We start from the raw sequence: 17,710 nt of genomic DNA, 5'->3' as shown, positions 1-17,710 counted from the left end.
ATATATATATATATATATATATATATATATATACATTCATATACATGCGTACATTACACATACATCTACATATATAAATTTATGGAGCAGCGTTCTCGTTATTTTTCTGTTCCTTGAATTTTAACGTAATTTTAAAATACCTATTTACTATTAAATCATCTAATTACACAACTCACTCTCGTTGATATACACATATTCCCAGTAATACATTTGCAAAGCTACCTACATCCTTACACGTAACCTCACTGAGACGGCTACATCTTATTCTACATATTTATATTTTTCAATGTACAATATTCTTTCTATTATATTTCGTTTGTAATCCGGCGCCTTCGATATTGCATTTGGTATATCATGTTTTTTCCTGACAATATTGTGACCATTTCTATTATCAAACGATAACAGACAACAGGACGTAACGCGTTACAAAGATATTCCTGCTATTTATGTATTAAAAAAAAAAAAAGTGGGTTTTTACGTGAACGTAGTGCATATAGTCAAAACAAGTATTTTAATGTTTACGCTTGTTGGTGTTGTTCAAGGTGCGAGTTATCTCCTTGAGGAAGCCCACTCTTCCTGTTTCCACATAGATGTCTATAAACGACAGTCAACTCATGATTCTAAATTGTTGTGTAGCCTAGATAGGCGCAGATGTTCATTCAACGAACCAGCTGCCCTTGGTGCGTGTTTCGATTTTTTGTTTGAGGAAGTACCGCCGAACTGGTATCCTCCAGAGATTTCGTTTTAAGGACGTTATTTTTCTATAAGGAAAAGCACATTTGCACAGAATATTCAAAATGCAAGGTAGTGGGTCGAATTCATAGAAAACTGAGTCACTCTTAAATCCTGCTCCATTCGCAAAGTTGTGGAGGACGTATTGGATTTGGGTTCAGAATTTACTTACTGTAACTCACATAATAGGATTTTTGGACATTTTATTAACTATTTTTCATTCGAACATTCATTGAAATCTCTGATGTTTAATTTATTTATTTCAATTTAATAAATGTTTCATATTACATGAGGGATTTCACAAGTTTAAAAAAAATCTTGTGTTTAATATTATTATTATTATTATTATGTAATCCATTAATAATTATAATATCTATAAGGCAAAACTTTTATTAATAAAAGATTGTAAACATGCTTGGTCATATAGGTATAAATTAGTGAAATCAATTATCAATAGATAAAGCTCTCTTGTAATCTTACCCAAATTTGAAAATGAAGTTTTGTCAAATAGAATGAAATACACAAGTTCAGTAATACATTTATAAATCTTACAATACAGAAATACATGGAAATTTAAATATTTAATTATTTTAGTTATTAACTTTTGGTTTTGATTATATATAATCCAACTGATATTGTTTCAGCAGTTTGTGTGTCAATTTTTTTAATAGTTGACAGAGACAATTTAAAAAATTGTTATCCACAGTTCGACATTGAGCCGACAAGATTGTAAAGACGGTTTTTGATGATCAGATTCAGTTATTTTTTGAAGGAAAATCAATGAATAATACATAATCTATTGTCCGTTTTTTATTTAGCTCTGTGTTCCATGTTTCAAGTTCTCCTTTTTACACAGATAAAAACGCTATGACTACCTTCTATTTTTTCTTGACAGGATCAGATAGTGATCCAAAGGTGATTCTGGAGTGAGGTAGGACGATCCCACGATGAGTGTAACAATGAGTCCTTGGTTGTCACGGAGGAAAACGACTTACCTTCCATTCTCTAATGCAGACAATTTTCCTTTAATAATATTGTATGTAGTCAGTCGAATTTGGAGCATTTGATTTAAATCCCAACTGTGAAATGGATAACGTCTTCGGACCTAAAGAAGCAATATCAAAATCTTGGGATTACGTTTACCTTATCAGTTGTGGACAATTGAAGGTCAATATTTCATCACATCAATGCTGAGATTGCATGTTTTTGATCGGCCTTAAATATATTAATTAATTTTTTATTATAATCCTTCTTGAGTTATCGTATAGAATCCATAAAATAGGTAAAATATATTAACTGTGTTACAGCCTGCTGACAAGCGAGAATGCAATAGAAAATAAAAACCACACCTGTATTTAGAATTAGATATATAATTATTACTATTTAAATTTGTTGATCTACTGTTATTTCTGTCATATATCAAATCAACAATATACAATAATTACTGCAGAACATTTTTTAAATACTTTTATACAAATGAAACTTGTACCTGAAATACTTTGTTACATTTCAACGGGAATTACTTTTTCTTCGCGAAATTCCCAAAGGATTTCCTTTCTGGCCATTGTAGATAAGTCGATAATATACTTTCCATGACCTTGTTGATCAGTTCGTTGTCATTTTTAAAAAGGAAAAGTTTGAAGTTGTGATATTGCGTCGTTCGTATGCAAGTAGATCTTTTTGATCGGAGGCGTTTGAAGTTTGAAGGAAACACCATCATCCAAGCTGTTCGTCCTTGTATGGACGCGTGTTAAATTTTTTAAAAGCCCGTCTGTCATATTTGAGAGTCCTAACATAAAATAATAGTATAAAAGATTGCTTACATAGTTGAAATAGTATGGAAACGCTTTTCCTGGATTTTTAAGTTTTCAGTTTTTCTAAATCTGAACTGGACTTAGTCTTTGAATGGCGGTTGTAGGCGCCTTTAAATAGGGCGCGCGCTGGTGTGGTCGCGAAACCAATAATGTAAATAATAAAATTAAAATTAAATAAAACCCCAACACCTGAAGTGAACTGGTGTGTAGTCCTCGCCAATCTTGTTTTCAGTACCCAGCAACACCTAAACCCTCAACATAACCAAGGCCCTGGATAATACGAGTGCTTAGACCTGCAAGGCTCCCGTTCGAACCTTTTCTGTAAGGGTCTGCTTCCGTATTTTAACGGAAACAAAATATTTATATTTTGGCGTAAACAGCGGTCTTGCACTCCAACCAAAACGTTCAAAGTATCCAGAATCTACTATTTTCGTGTGTGGCAAACGAGCTTAAAATGCTGGAAATAGAAGGCAAAAAGTATCTACTCTGATAGTCAAGCTGCGCTCAAAACACGGGCCTCATCTGTGGTAGGATTACGTACAATATAGGACTTCATTGTGAGAAATAAGGACAGAGGACAAATTGTATTTCGTATATCTCAGACATAGAATACAAGGGTAACAGACTAACAAGGTCCTTAAGTAGGGCCAGTAGGTCCAGAACCATCTGTACAATCCCAACTCCCATAAAAGAAAAACAATTGCCGAATGGATCAAATTACAGTCATACAACCAAGACTTCGTTAAGAAAGTCCCAAGCTCTCAACAGGCAGCAAAGCTGGAAAAACTTAGTGTTATTGTACATAACTGAACATCACAGTGGAATTATTTGAGTGGCAGAAGATGCTAGTGCTCTTTATCAACATCAACGGTCAAATCTACAATAATCTGAGTATTGGAGTTACAAAACTGAAAGCTTAAGAACTACAAGTGATAAACGTTTATCCGACAGGTTTCTGCAAAACTGTTCGTAAGAAAAGGAGCATCTATCTCTGTTATCACACAAAATATCAGCTGAGAGCTAATAAAATTGAAAATTATACCTACACATCATGCACGTGAAGAGTAATGTCAATGCCCCTTGAATCATTGGGTGAATCATTTCATCTATGATTATCATACACACATAGTTAAATCATATTTCTCAAGTTCGTAGACTTTGTCCCTGGTGATATATAACTATTTTAAATTTCCGTGTGGGTGTCCTTGTTCACATTTGGTCTGCTATAGATATGACTCTAGGAAGGAATGTCCTAGATTTCAAATCGAGGCTTTAAATCTCAGTTGGACGTCGTCAATGAAACGTCGGTCCTGGCACAAATTACTGTAAACGAGACGCATTCAACTTTTTTCCTCTAAGGCGCAGTTGGTTCAAGGGTAAAAACAGGCCAATAAAGAAGTTATTGTACACAAGAGATAAGGCTCAAGTTAATTCTACCAGTATGTAGCAATATTGTCGACCGGGGCATTTTTGTGTTCGCAAAAGTACTTTTTATGTCTAGCTCAATCAACGACACAGTCATATAATTAAAAAAATCGTTCCAAATTGGACAAGGATAGGAAGTTAGTATGTCCTTTGTAAAATGACCGAAATCGCAAATTTGTCTTGTTCTTGAGATGTTAAATTCTATGCTAGAAAAAATTATAACTGCAATCTTTTAATGATGAAGTAAGCTAACTATAAAGACATGCATAAATTTGATCTTTACTTAGTGACAAATCACGTTTATGTAATCTTGCAAACAAAAATAACAAACCGGTTCTGATGTTTTCGTCGTAGCATTTTAAAATTAATTAAAAAACGAAAGTCACTTTTGTGTGATGTAAATAAGGAACATCTTCGTTTGGGCACAGCCTTAATTTTTTTGAAATAAACTAATATTGAAAGTACGTTTGCCGTTTTCCATCAGTTTGATCTGCTTGTTATCGCTGTTTGGGACTATAAGATGCTCACCGGTTTCTTCGGTGCTTGATCAGGTATTTAAGCAGGGTGAGGGAAAATGGCAAAATTATTAAATTATTTTAAAAAATTAAATAATTGTTCATACGCTATCAATATAAACTAAAAAAACTATCTACTGTAATTGTTAAATGTCCAAACCAAATTGTTGCTTTGCCGTGTCGTTTCAGAAAAGGAAGACATTAATTTTCTTGACATTGTTAAAACTAAGTTCAGCAAGTTCAATCAGAGATATCTGTATTGTGTACTTGTGTCGTTTTTAGTATTTTTGACCTCTTAGCGTAACAATATATGTTGAATCATTATTATGAGATTATAAATGATTAAAAAAAGGAAAGGCTCTCCCATGCACATCCTCTTAAACGGAGCTTGGCTATTTGTACTCATTACCAACCCTACTCTGCCTTGTTATTCTCTAAAATTATTTTTATAAATCAACAGTTCCGTTTTCGAAAAGGTCATTCCACAACAGCGTAGTTGGCACGACTGGTTTTGACCACAGTATCACTGAAAAATTTTGTGTTGATGGATATAGAGAAGGCCAACAGGCTGTCTGGCAACAGGTCTTCTTTATAAACGAATAACATACGGCTTTTCGCCGTTGTTCGACTAGTCAGCTCATACTTGACAAACAGAAGATTTTGGGTCTAGGTAGGAAATGAACTGTCTAAAAAAAGGGCCTAACTGCGGGTGTACCTCAAGGTTCAGTCCTTGGTCCGGTATTGCTTATAATATTTATAGATGATCCCCCCCCCCCTAAACGAAAACGTTATGTTGTTCCTGTTCCCTGGCGATACTGTTTTGTATACCTCATCATGGAGAACTGACCATAAGAGACCGATTGTCCCCAGGCACTACGAAAGCTGCTAAGATACTTCTATAGATGGAAAATGATGATTAACGCTGCCAAAACTCAAGCCATCTCATTTACTAAAAGACGACCCACACAACATCATAAAGTAGAAATATAAAATGGAAACATAGAATGATCACATACGGTAAAATACTTAGGGGTTCAACTGAACCGACCTTCACAGAGCACATTAATACAGTTACCAAATTTGAAGGTACAATTATTTCCTCTGCTGAGTAGAAACTCAACCTTTAGTATTGACATAAACTATTATTATAAATTATTGTAATATATATGTATTATGTAATAAATATAACTATTGGCAAGGCTTGTACTAATATAGGCAGCGGCCATGTGGAATTTTTTCTCTAACGCTAACTTAAAAAGTTGCAAAGAGTGCAGTGTAAATGTCTTAAGGTTAGCTGCTGATGGATCGAGAGATACATACAAATTGCATAAGGTCATAAATATTCTCTGCATTATTGATTTTATAATGTACGCTGTTGACAATTTCTTTATGAACATTGCGCACAGCGAAAATACTGAAATAAGAACAAAAGGTAGTATGTACATATGTATTATACATAAAATAATTAAAAATAAAGTAAGCAAGATGTGATAAGTGTTACGCAGTGTTGGGGTTTTAGTCCAATTTTCCCAACATAAAAGAAATTCATTTTAAAATGTAAATAAATATGATATTTAAGTGAACTATTCGTGATTTATAGAAGTAAACCAAGACCTTAGGTAAAAAGGTATAATTAATTAAAATAATTAATATTATGACTACTAAATACATATACAGGGTGACTGGCGATAAGAGTCGAAAATTTCAGGTATTTCTACTCACCATATGCAACAAAAAACTATAAACCCCTGTCCAAATGTCAACGGTAAATAAGTAATTTCAGGTTTTGGGGGGTGATGATGTAGATAAGGAAAAAATCAACTCACTGCTGGTGTTCATTTCGTTCCAAACTTTGCACCCTCGCAAAATGGATTCCGATGGAAAGTATACCCAACCTCTCCATTGTGAAACACCAAGGTCTATACAACGCACGTGTACTGGTTTCGGGATCACGATAAACAGAATGCAAAATTTCCTCACCTACATCAATTCACTGATGGTCTTTCCTCGTTCTTCGAGTTAAAGAACCAGTTTCCACTCATCCTCAAAGTCCTGCTGAAGCGTCTCAATGTGCAAAACTTGGTATTCTCCCCTTGCAGCAGTAGCAGTACCGTTGCAGTAACCGTAAATGAAATGCATATTAGCAAGATGTGCATCAGGAAACAAGGACATAATTTAAATCACCAACCTGACAAAGTTATCAGACACGAAACTCAAGAGCCAGATGGATTTCCTGGAAAAATTGAACATTCATCGACAACCAGTTTTTGTCAACAAAATGCAGAATTGTTGGGCCTTCCAGAAGAGCAATCTAAAAAGGTGGGTATACCGCTGAAAGCAAATTGAATGGAGAACTTTTGAGGGAATTTGCAAAGCTCCAGGAATCTGTAGTTATTAACATTTACCAATCCAATATTTTTAAAAAATTCCAAATTTCAACAATTTTGATTTTTCTAAATTTTTCGTTAAGAATTTCATTTGAAGAAGAATTTCATTTTTCAATTCTGCAATGCAAATAGGTTTCTTTACAGCAAATTTAACGTTCTTTCAGGTGGCAAACCAGATTTTTCTACAGTCAGTAATTTTGAAGTTGATAAGCAATTTAATGGACCTAAGTCGAAAAATTTTAAAAAAACAAACTGAAATTACTTCTTTATTGCTGAGATTTGGACAGGGGTTTATAGGAAGTTTTTTGTTGAATATGGTGAGTAGAAACACCTGAAATTTTCGACACTTCTCGCCAGTCACCCTGTGTACATTAATATAATAAAGATTTTTTCAATATCTGCGTCCCTTTTGTCAAAAATAAAAGTTAATTACACTTAAGTTTAGGCAGATTCTCCAAAAAAATCTTTGGTTGTGAATCAATGATCTGTGTATGCAGGGTGTTTTTGACGATTTAAAACTCCGTCACGTAGACAGCCATTCCCGTATATTGACCAGCGTAGCCGTTGCATTATGTAGTAGACAACGTGTTCGGAAGCATTTCCGTAAATAACAATAGAACGGGTCGATTAATCTACGCGCTCGCTTATAACCGATGTTCCCGTTTAACATGTAATAAATAAACTTAAGATAAAATAAATAATAAAATATTAATATTAACGTGCGAAGTGTATATTGATTAGTGGCGAACTTGATGTAAAGTTACTATTATTATTAACTATTATTATTAACTATTATTATCACAAATCGTGTAAACTGCGAGTTGATCAATTATCGTCAGCAGTTCGTTAATAAACATTTTTTTCTGGTCTAATTATCCCAGTTTGTTCTCTCAGTCGGGCGCCGTCTTTTGTAAATCAGTTTAGCAGGTCGTTGTACTCGTCCATTTGTTTAAAAATTATAATGGGAATGGGATATTCATGATTTGGGTTGGTAGACATCAACGTAAAAGTTACAACGTTGACGAACGTTCAACAAATATCACGTAAATATAAACTCAATCAGTTTATTTTAAAGGTACAAACGGGCTTTAATCCCTCTTATATGTACATATTTTGTAAATAAATTTATTTTATAAGCTACTCCTCCCACAAAACATGCAATCAACTAATGAGATAACTCACTACCTACTAAAGAAGTATTACAATGACCAATGTTTCATTTATACCCAAATACTTACCACAAAGCACAACTCTCTCTGGACTGCAACTAAAAGAATATTAAAGTACAAACACTCTTCGAACTCAATTCAACGTGACGGCACATTGGCAAAAACCGACTAGGAGAAAGCTCAATTCCTGGCACAATACCTCTCCATAGTATACCTCACCCTGACATCCATGATCAATACATGATTGATAAAATTAATGAACAATTAAATAACCCCCTTCTACTGTCTCCCAAAGAAGTCAGTCAGGTTATAATTAAACTTACTAAAGATAAAAGTCCTGGTTATTATGATCTAGTGAATCCTCATCAACTTGCCAAAAAAGCAGTAGTATTTATTACAACCCTCTACAATGCCAACCACCTACCTTCCTCTCATTTGGAAGTTCTTCGTACGTATGGTACCTAACCTAAAAACCTACTCACCTCGCCTCTTTATATCGTCCTATCCTTCTCAGATGGGAACCCTTAAATATTATCACCCAAACACCAACTCGGATTCCGCGGCAGCCACTCGACTATTCAGCAAGCCCGCCGTGTTGTCGACACCATCACCACCTCCCTCGAACTTAAACAATACTTCCCTGGTGTTTTGTATTCCAGGCCTTTGATCGTATATGGCTCGTGGGCTTCTTGTGGAAGCTAAAGGGCATCCTTCCATTTTTATACTACCTTATCCTCATATCCTTTCTAACAAACCGATACTTCCAAGGTACCTCTTCCTTTTCTATTTTTCCCATTTTAGCCGGCGTCTCCCAGGGAAACACACTTGCTCCTTTACTTTATTCCTTCTTTACAACTGATCTCCCATTACATTGCGACACCTTAACATTCACATGCGCCGATGACAAGGCAATCTTTCCAAACATTGATCCGGTTACATCTATGCGCAACCTACAATCCCATCTTCATATGCTTGAGCCCTGGCTTTAACAGTGGAGAGTCAAGGTAAACAATTAAAAATCTAAATACATAGTTTTCACTCTTCGTACTAATCGTAAAACTCGCCCAGCTTTCTAATTTATATGGCATTCCAATACCAGTGAATTACTATTATATAGTAATTATTACTATATTATTATTATTATTATACTGTTAGTATTACTGTAGTGTTCGTTATCTTTGTCTTTACTTGGAAATTTACTTGCGTCGAATCCACACACACGCGCGCGCGCTACTGAAACGGATTGGTTGATCTTATTTAAAATGCTGAAGAGACTATTTGACGAAAGGTCTAAATTGACATTACTTGACAAAAAACTATTATACACTACGCTAATCGCCCCAATTTGGACCTATGGACTTGAACTAAACGGGACAGCCAAGCGTTCCATTCTAACAAAATCCAATCCCTACAATCCAACTCCTTCGCACAACAGTTGATGCTCCATTTTACTCTCCAATCCACTCCGACATACCCTTGCCTCAAACCTGGCCCAGTCCTGTTACAATAAATTTCACTCCAGACTATCCTCTCGCGACAACCCGTTAATTCGCAGCCTGTTAAGCCTCAACCCTTCCTTCCAACCCTCATAGAAGACTGAAGGGCCGGTAGCCTCGCGACCATCCGATTTTGTAACTAACGCAACTCTTAGGGACTGATGTTGGCTTCACTCCATAATGGCCAATTTCTGTTCCTTTGGTTGGATGGTGGCTGTTCAAATTAATCACGCTAGACATTAAATGTGCATACATTATTGTGTACATGAATATCATTGTAAATAACATAATTTTTACTTGTTGTATTTTACCTTTCTCTTTCTTTGTAATTGATTTATCATTTCTTTCTCTCTCCTATCCTTACTGGCATAAGAGTCTCAACTCTCCCCATAGCTTCTCTCTCTTGCCCTCGCTTTATTTTTATTAGGTTTATGACTTCTTTCTTTCTCTTTTCTCTCCTGTCCTTATTGGCATAAGACTCTCAACTCTCACCAGAGCTTCTCTCACTTTCCTTCTCTTTATTTTTACTAGGTTTTTCTCTTCTATCTTTTTCTCTCTTTCCTGTTCTTGTTAGTATATAACTCTCAACCTTCACTACAGCTTCTCTCACTTTCCCTCTCTTTATTTTTACTAGGTTGATCACTTCTTTCTCTCTCTTTTCTCTCTTGTCCTTTTTGGCATAAGACTCTCAACTCTCACCATAGCTTCTCTCACTTTCCTTCTCTTTATTTTTACTAGGTTTTTCACTTCTTTCTTTCCTGTTCTTGTTAATATATAACTCTCAACTCTCATCACAGCTTCTCTCACTTGCCCTCTCTTTATTTTTACTAGGTTTTTCACTTCTTTCTTTTCTCTCTTTCCTGTTCTTGTTAGTATATAACTCTCAACTCTCACCACAGCTTCTCTCACTTTCCTTCTCTTTCTTCTTACAAGGTTATTCACTTCTTTTTCTTCTCTCTCTCTCTCTCTCTCTCTCTCTCTCTCTCTCTCTCTCTCTCTCTCTCTCTCCTCTCCCCCTCCCTCTTCTCGCTCGCTCTTTCTCTTTCCCTAAAGTAATATCAAGTTTACAATTTCAATTAATTTAGCTCAATACTGACTTGATTGGAATATATTGTATTTTTTTTATTAATTGTTGACCAATGTTGTCCTTTTTTATTGATTAAATCCAGGCAATCTCCTCCTTCCAGACAAAAAAGCTTTTTGACTTTCGTTTGAAACATTTACACATCATATTTTTCTCTGAAATAATTGACATCTGAAGACGCCCATTCAGGCGATATGGTAATAGGCGTACCTCTGTAGAAGTACAGTTTTTCTGCGTCACCAACGAAATATGAGACCTTGGTTCGACATTCCATCTCTATTTTCATAATTGCAGGCCTTTTTACTTCGGCAGACAGAGTTTGAACAGTATTGATTCCGGTTGATTCCACCGTTTCGTCACCACGAAACACCTCTTAATAATGAATTGTCCAAAACTCGTGTTCGTCGATGAAGGTTCATTTAGCTTTTTCAATGATCATACATGTTTTATTAATAGACAGAATAGACATTTCATCTCACAGTCCTAAGATTTTCTAAAAGCAAGTGGTTTATTGAATTTCTCTCGCTTGAATGTGGCACAAATATGACAGCTAACATAATCAAAGTTTCAGTGATTTGACAAAACTCTTGCCTCTAGTTTGATGACTATTGAACATTGCTTTGAATTTTGGGAACAGTACCATATTAAAGTTGAAGGTTCTAATGTCAATTTTCAAAACTTTAGAACGTGACATGGTCCACGATAACAAAAACAGAATTTGTTTAATCTTGCCGACGGTTAGATTGCATTGGAAACAGACCAACATTTCAACCGAAATAGACCTTATTAATGGGTGGATAATAAACAAACAGATAAGTTCTAAAATGTTTTATTGTCGCAAGAATTGACTCGGTGAAAAAACCTACTATTTCTAAACACAGAATACTTAAAAAATAAATTAGTACAAAGAGTGCCTCTGAAAACAAATAAATTTTTAAATTGGCGATTTAGTTTTTGTTGTTGGTTTTAGACCTTGGTAGAACAAGTTATTTTTACTTCTTTTGTAGTGGCGCCTCTCATCACAGAGAAATCCCAATGTAACGTTTACTCAGAATATTTCCGAATTACGTACAAACACTACTTCCTTTTAACCTTGCCAATTTTTTTAGTGTTACGCGTAATTTCTTCTTCCCCCTTTTTTCATGGATAGTCATTATATAGTCATTATTTCTTTTCTGTTCGGCTCACGATCCCATTTTGACAGATTGATCTTTAAGGCTGATCAGAACATTTTTGATTTACAATCTTTTGATTTGCCTTGTGACAATTTTAACAATCTTACACTTTAGTTTAAAAACACAAGAAAACATTTGCATGTATTGGCTTAATACTTTAACTTTCCATAGGTCGCTCTTTCAAATGTCGACGGTCAAAGCTTGCTCTTAATTTTCATCGCGTGCTGGATGAATAATAAACAACTAATTAAATTAAAACACGAATCCAGAAATTAAATTTGTATGTAATTTAAACATCTACACCCCCGATATGCTGATCTGTTCTAAAACATTAATGTTGCTCTTTGTCCACTCAAAATTCCAGTTGGTCAGGCAAACTACAATTTGGAAGCACGGTCTAATAACATGATATTTAACTTTCATTAGACTTCAATAGTTAATAAGGCTAATGAAATTTTAGGTATCGTACATAGAACTAATAAAAATTTTAAGGATGTAGAAGCAATGTTTTGGTTTTAAAATGTTACGTCATGTCATGTTAAAATTGCCATAATGCTATGGTCCCATTTTAGGATATTTGTTCAGTTGTTTGTTCATATCATCAGAAAATATTAACTCAATAAAAAAAGCAACTTATTTGCAATCACTGGTTTAGAATTACCATAACATACTCGGACATACATCCATTTATTATGGAATCCAAAGAACTGCAATGACTAAACACAAGATGAAAAATAGTGACCTGATATTTACTTACATACTCGTAAATAATACAATCTACCGTCCACAAATAATCAATTTACTAAACTGCCAAATTCCACATAATAAGTGTAATACCAGACTAAAAATATTATTAGCAAAATCTATTGCAGTATAAATTATTTAACATTTAGTTTGATTCCTTGACTCATGGAAACGTGCAATAAACTTTAAATTGTGACCGTTTTTACATTTTCTAAAGTCAATTTAAACATAAAACAAATTGAATCATGGCGATTGCATTTGGTTTGTTTTTGCCTATTTTTTTTGTTCTATTAAATTTCTCCTCAGTTCTTTTAATTAAGACACAAAACTTAAAATATTTGGGTTTATTATTTTTGAATGTAGCCATATTTCTAATTATTCATAATTACTAAAGTAGTACTTACTTAGTAATTACTATAGTAATTAGTATAGTTTATTTAAAAAAACTATACAACTAATAAACTAATGTTCATTAAATTTTTTAAAAAATATCACAATAACTACATTAAATAAACCAAAAAATTAAGATATGCTGTGTTTAAATTAAAAATTTTCCACAGATATTTCTTAAAATAACTTTACCTTTGTTACCTTTATACCTTAGAAGGGAATAAACTGATTCACTTCTCCCCTTTAGCCTAATCAATAGCAAAATTAATAGCTCCCAATTATTAAGACTAATCATTGTCAATGTCAGCTTTCACAACACTCGAAATCCCCTATCTTTCTCAGTCCAAACTCAAAAATATAATTATTTATTTCACTCTGGCATTTCTAGAATTTTAACTGTTAGTAATAAGCAAATTACCATTGATATGTTCAACACAAACAAATTTGCAATAAAGAAATTGCAATTTTTTTAAATCTCTCTTTTTAAGTAGGTATATGCTTTTTAAAAATGTTTATGTTATATATGTTATGTGTATATATTTTAAATGTATGTATATATTCTCATTTCTATCACTTTCAGTATAAAATATTTTCTTTGTCCGTCAGATCTCCTGAATTTTTCCAATTTTCTTATACATTTTCTTTTTCAATTTCCATTAATATAGTAATAGTATTTTAAAGTTGTTTTTTCTTCTTAAATAAAGGAAACCAACAAAATTGAGTGTGGTCTGGACGAGGAGGGGGAGGAGGGTGGTGTCAGAAGGACAGGCCTGGGAACCGACAATGAAAGACCCGATGGTCGGCTCTGCCATCTGGGTCGTCCCAGAGAACCGGGAAGTAGCTGTGACCCTCTTCAAAGACCCGAGAACACACGATCTTGAAGACAAGGAATGGACTTTCATAGTTGAGGATGTAAGATGATTTATTTTACGCCATCAAATTTATAAAAATTAATACAAAACTATACGCAGGTCAGCAATACAGGTAAAAGGAGGCAGATTGCAACCTGTAATATAAACATGAAGAAATACGCCAGTATAGATTCGTCTCAACATCACCTCAACTTGACAATGAAGACTGTAAGCAAGAAAATAATATCTGCCTCCCTCGAATGCACTCTTTCTTGCGTGTTTCTCAGAGAGGGCAAAGCTACGTAAGTTATTTTTTCTTATTTACAATTTATGTATTACAAAAACATGCTTACTACTATTGAAAATTTTTTAAATGTATTTATTTTATTTTTAAATGTTATATGAACCCTCGGGGTGCTGGTATTTTTGAAAAAAGTCATTTGTAAATATGTCGGGTTCGAATGCAGGGCCGCTGAATTCGAACCTGGGACTTAGAGTGATGAGCCCCATGTCAACGCCTAAACTAATGCAGTCACCAACATCCCCCTACTTTTGCTTTTAATTGGCATGAATAGTCAATGAATAAAAATGAAAGGATGATCTAACAGCAACAAATTGATTAGTTGTTAGCTTTCAGTTATAAGCTATACATAATGCATTAAATTTATCATTTAATTGTAATTGGGAAATTTTCGGTATTAAAACAAACAAAGGTGTATTAATAAATATTATAATCAATCACCCGAACTAATAAAACAAAACAATTCTTTTTTATTCATTCATCCTTTTTTACGTATTACTAAGAAGTTGGTTCATCATTATATATTTAACTAAATACTTTGTAAATTTTGTTGAAAAGCTATCCTTCAGATATTTTTGGATCTTTAATTTTGGAAGGATTTTTATTTTATTTTATTTTTTTTCTCGATGTTTTCTAGCTAAAGCTAAATCATAAATTTAATTTATTAATTAAAGTTTCTCAGTTTTCTGTTAGCAGATATATCCTCAACAACATAAGAAAGAAAATAAACAAAAATATTAGATAATTATAGTGTCTTTATGGATAGGTCTAGTGTAGAATGGAGGTTCGTCCACACCAGTCCGCTCCTGCAGTACTGCAGTGTGCCCATAGTGAATTTGTATGCAATCTGGCATGCGCTCAGAGTGGTCCGAGGCTCTGCCTATTTTGTCTGAACCTACTCCATGTGTGTGGTTTCAGCTGTCCCTGATAGATTCTCTCATTGTGCTCGCTAGAGATATGCTGAGCTGGAGTGCCTCGGAAAAACAGTGGTTGTCGTTTGGGTACTCGGACACATCGGGATGGTGGGCAATCAATGTGCAGAATATGGCAAAAGCTGGGACATCTTACCCTCCAGACCGATCCGGCCTACTAATGCTGTACGAGTAGTAAATAATGCGATAAAAGACCCTGAGAGTGAACCGATTGGATTGTGCTCACCCCTTTGAGGATAGGCCGTACCCGACTGTCACACGGACTTGTACTTTTGGGGGCACACCCCAAATACACAGCTAGTAGAAAAGGTCACTCAGTGTGTCACACTTGGTTGAGCTCCTTATAAGGAGCGAGTAGGCATGACACTCAATTTAAAAATAGTCCATGTGCATAAGAGTAGGTTGTTGAGTCCCCTGTTCTGATTCTTAACGCCCCCATATTTAATCTGTAAATATTTTACATATATATTATTTATTTTTCTTTGTGTGATTGTGGGAATGAGTGAGATGGCTGATGGCAAAATATCGAATACCCCTTTGGCCCTCACAAGTGCATTGGAGGCTGATATGACATTGTCGGTAGCCTCCATTAATAAAAAAAGTGTATAGATGGTATAATCTCATAAATCTTGTCAATAAAAGATTTTTTTAAACTAAGTTTTTGCCATAACTTATATTTTTCTTTTTTAGCGATGAGGATATGCAGAGCATGGCTAGTCTTATGAGTACCAACAACAATAGTGATATTGCAACTTTAGGAGATTTCGATGAAGAAGACGATTTAACTGGTATGATTTCATATTTAAGCCACATTACTTATAATAAATAAAACATGAATGTTACTATTTGATCATTTTTATTGAACTTTGGTCAGAAATGTCCCAACATCATAGCATAAGCGAGATGCTTGATTTGACCAATCAACTTGAGATGATGACTAATAGCCTTAGCGGTTCTGAATTCGCCAGCACTCCTATAAGTGGTTAGTTTAACTGAAATTGTCAATAATACCTCATTGGAAATAATAATTTATTGATTAGTGGCAAGTCTTCGGGAAGATCCTACTCCTCTCGCAGGCGATGAAAAACCGTTTCCTGATGACTCTAACATTTTCAACAATGAAACTGAAACTAGTCAAACCCCAACCTGTGATAAATATAAGTATGTCCAGCTTGAAATTGAGTGTCTTTATTTACTATATTTTATTTATTCTTTCTAGGAACTCTTTTGAAAAAGAACAAGATAAAAATGTTAGACTCAATTTACAACCTTTGAATTTAAAAGAGGTTAGTATTTTTTTTTTTTTGTTGTATCTATATTATTTTATTTTGGGAATGATTTGTAGGTAAATAAACATAGTGTAAAAGGTCAGGAAAGTACACCAGGTCAGGATCTTCTGGAATGGTGCAAAGAAATGACAAGAGGGTATCCGGGGGTTAAAGTAACAAATTTAACCACCTCCTGGAGGAATGGGCTTGCTTTCTGTGCCATAATTCACCACTTTCGCCCTGATTTAATGTGAGCACTTGATATTTTAATTGCCATTACATTTTTGTTTTTAAATTTTTAATTTTAACAAATTAGTGAGTTTGACGCTTTGACTCAACACGACGTGAGGGGAAACTGTAAAAAGGCATTTGACGCCGGTGAGGCTTTAGGTATCTCCAGGGTCATAGACCCAAGCGATATGGATGTTTTAGCGGTACCGGACAAACTTGCAGTCATGACTTACCTATATCAGCTTAGAGCACACTTTACAGGTAAATTAATACCTACATTCCCTTGAGAAAAGTTGGTAAAACATATTATTTCAGGACATGAACTAGAAGTACAGCAGATAGGCAAGACAACAGATGAATCTTCTTATATGATTGGACGATTTAACACGGATGTAGATAGCGATGTGACTGTTCAGTTATTTGGACAAGAAATTATGAACATGCGTTCCAAAACGACAAACAACCGAAGGTAAAGATTAGGTTTAGTTTGTTAATTTAATTACTTTAAAACAATATATTTGGATTTTTTTACAGAAATAGTGGTGGTAACGATTCTGAATCAGAAACCGATTTCTCTGGAGGTGGTAAAAAGGTTAATCGAGGCAATTCAGCGCTGCGGCTTCTTATTCCAGATAGCAACATAGAAAATCAGGAATTAAAAGAAAAGTCGCCCTCTTCGGTCAAGGATGTCACCGACAAGATACTGCTAAGCTCTAAAAACATACTTGGAAAAGTCTTGTCGCCGACCAAAGAGAAATTCCGCGAGAAGGTATAACGTTTGATTTTATTGAAAATCGGTTTGTAATTTTTGTAATTTGTATTTCAGAGTAAATCCCCAATTAATGTACCGAATAATGCAACAAACACTCAAAGGCCGGTATTGATGACAAGGAGGCAGTTAACTGATCCATTTGGGTCTGATGATGAGGATGAAAGGTTAGTTTCTTAAAATACAAGATGAAATTGAGGTTATAGACCTGCATCAAATGATGTTATGAGTTGGATCTTCGGGAGGTCAAATGACGGATGAAATAAAAGAAAAAGGAACAGTGTCCGGGTTCAACCGAGCTTTCGGCGAATTATATTGCCATCCTCATTTATTAAAAGCAATACATATCAATTTTTATGACAAAGCAGTACTATTTAATAGTAATTTTAGAAATTTATCAAGTTTCACAAAAAACTCTCCCACCACC

General features: G+C 34.5%; 1 protein-coding gene across 5 annotated transcripts in view; it reads left to right on the top strand.

Moving 5' to 3' along the window:
* Positions 1-17,710, top strand: part of LOC106672765 (EH domain-binding protein 1-like) — a 52,248-nt gene that overhangs the window by 25,533 nt on the left and 9,005 nt on the right. For all 5 annotated transcript variants that reach the window (XM_014404434.2, XM_014404435.2, XM_014404437.2 and 2 more), the window contains 11 exons: positions 13,636-13,843; positions 13,903-14,084; positions 15,706-15,803; positions 15,890-15,997; positions 16,056-16,176; positions 16,235-16,301; positions 16,361-16,533; positions 16,600-16,775; positions 16,830-16,983; positions 17,049-17,283; positions 17,341-17,450. In XM_014404434.2, coding sequence (XP_014259920.1) covers positions 13,636-13,843; positions 13,903-14,084; positions 15,706-15,803; positions 15,890-15,997; positions 16,056-16,176; positions 16,235-16,301; positions 16,361-16,533; positions 16,600-16,775; positions 16,830-16,983; positions 17,049-17,283; positions 17,341-17,450 — 1,632 coding nt within the window. The remainder of the gene's footprint in view (positions 1-13,635; positions 13,844-13,902; positions 14,085-15,705; positions 15,804-15,889; positions 15,998-16,055; positions 16,177-16,234; positions 16,302-16,360; positions 16,534-16,599; positions 16,776-16,829; positions 16,984-17,048; positions 17,284-17,340; positions 17,451-17,710) is intronic.

Source organism: Cimex lectularius, unplaced genomic scaffold (assembly GCF_000648675.2).
Source record: "Cimex lectularius strain Harlan isolate CLEC.00 unplaced genomic scaffold, Clec_2.1 scaffold143, whole genome shotgun sequence".
Taxonomy (NCBI): Eukaryota; Metazoa; Arthropoda; class Insecta; order Hemiptera; family Cimicidae; genus Cimex; species Cimex lectularius.
This window is presented reverse-complemented; position numbering and strand designations above follow the sequence as displayed.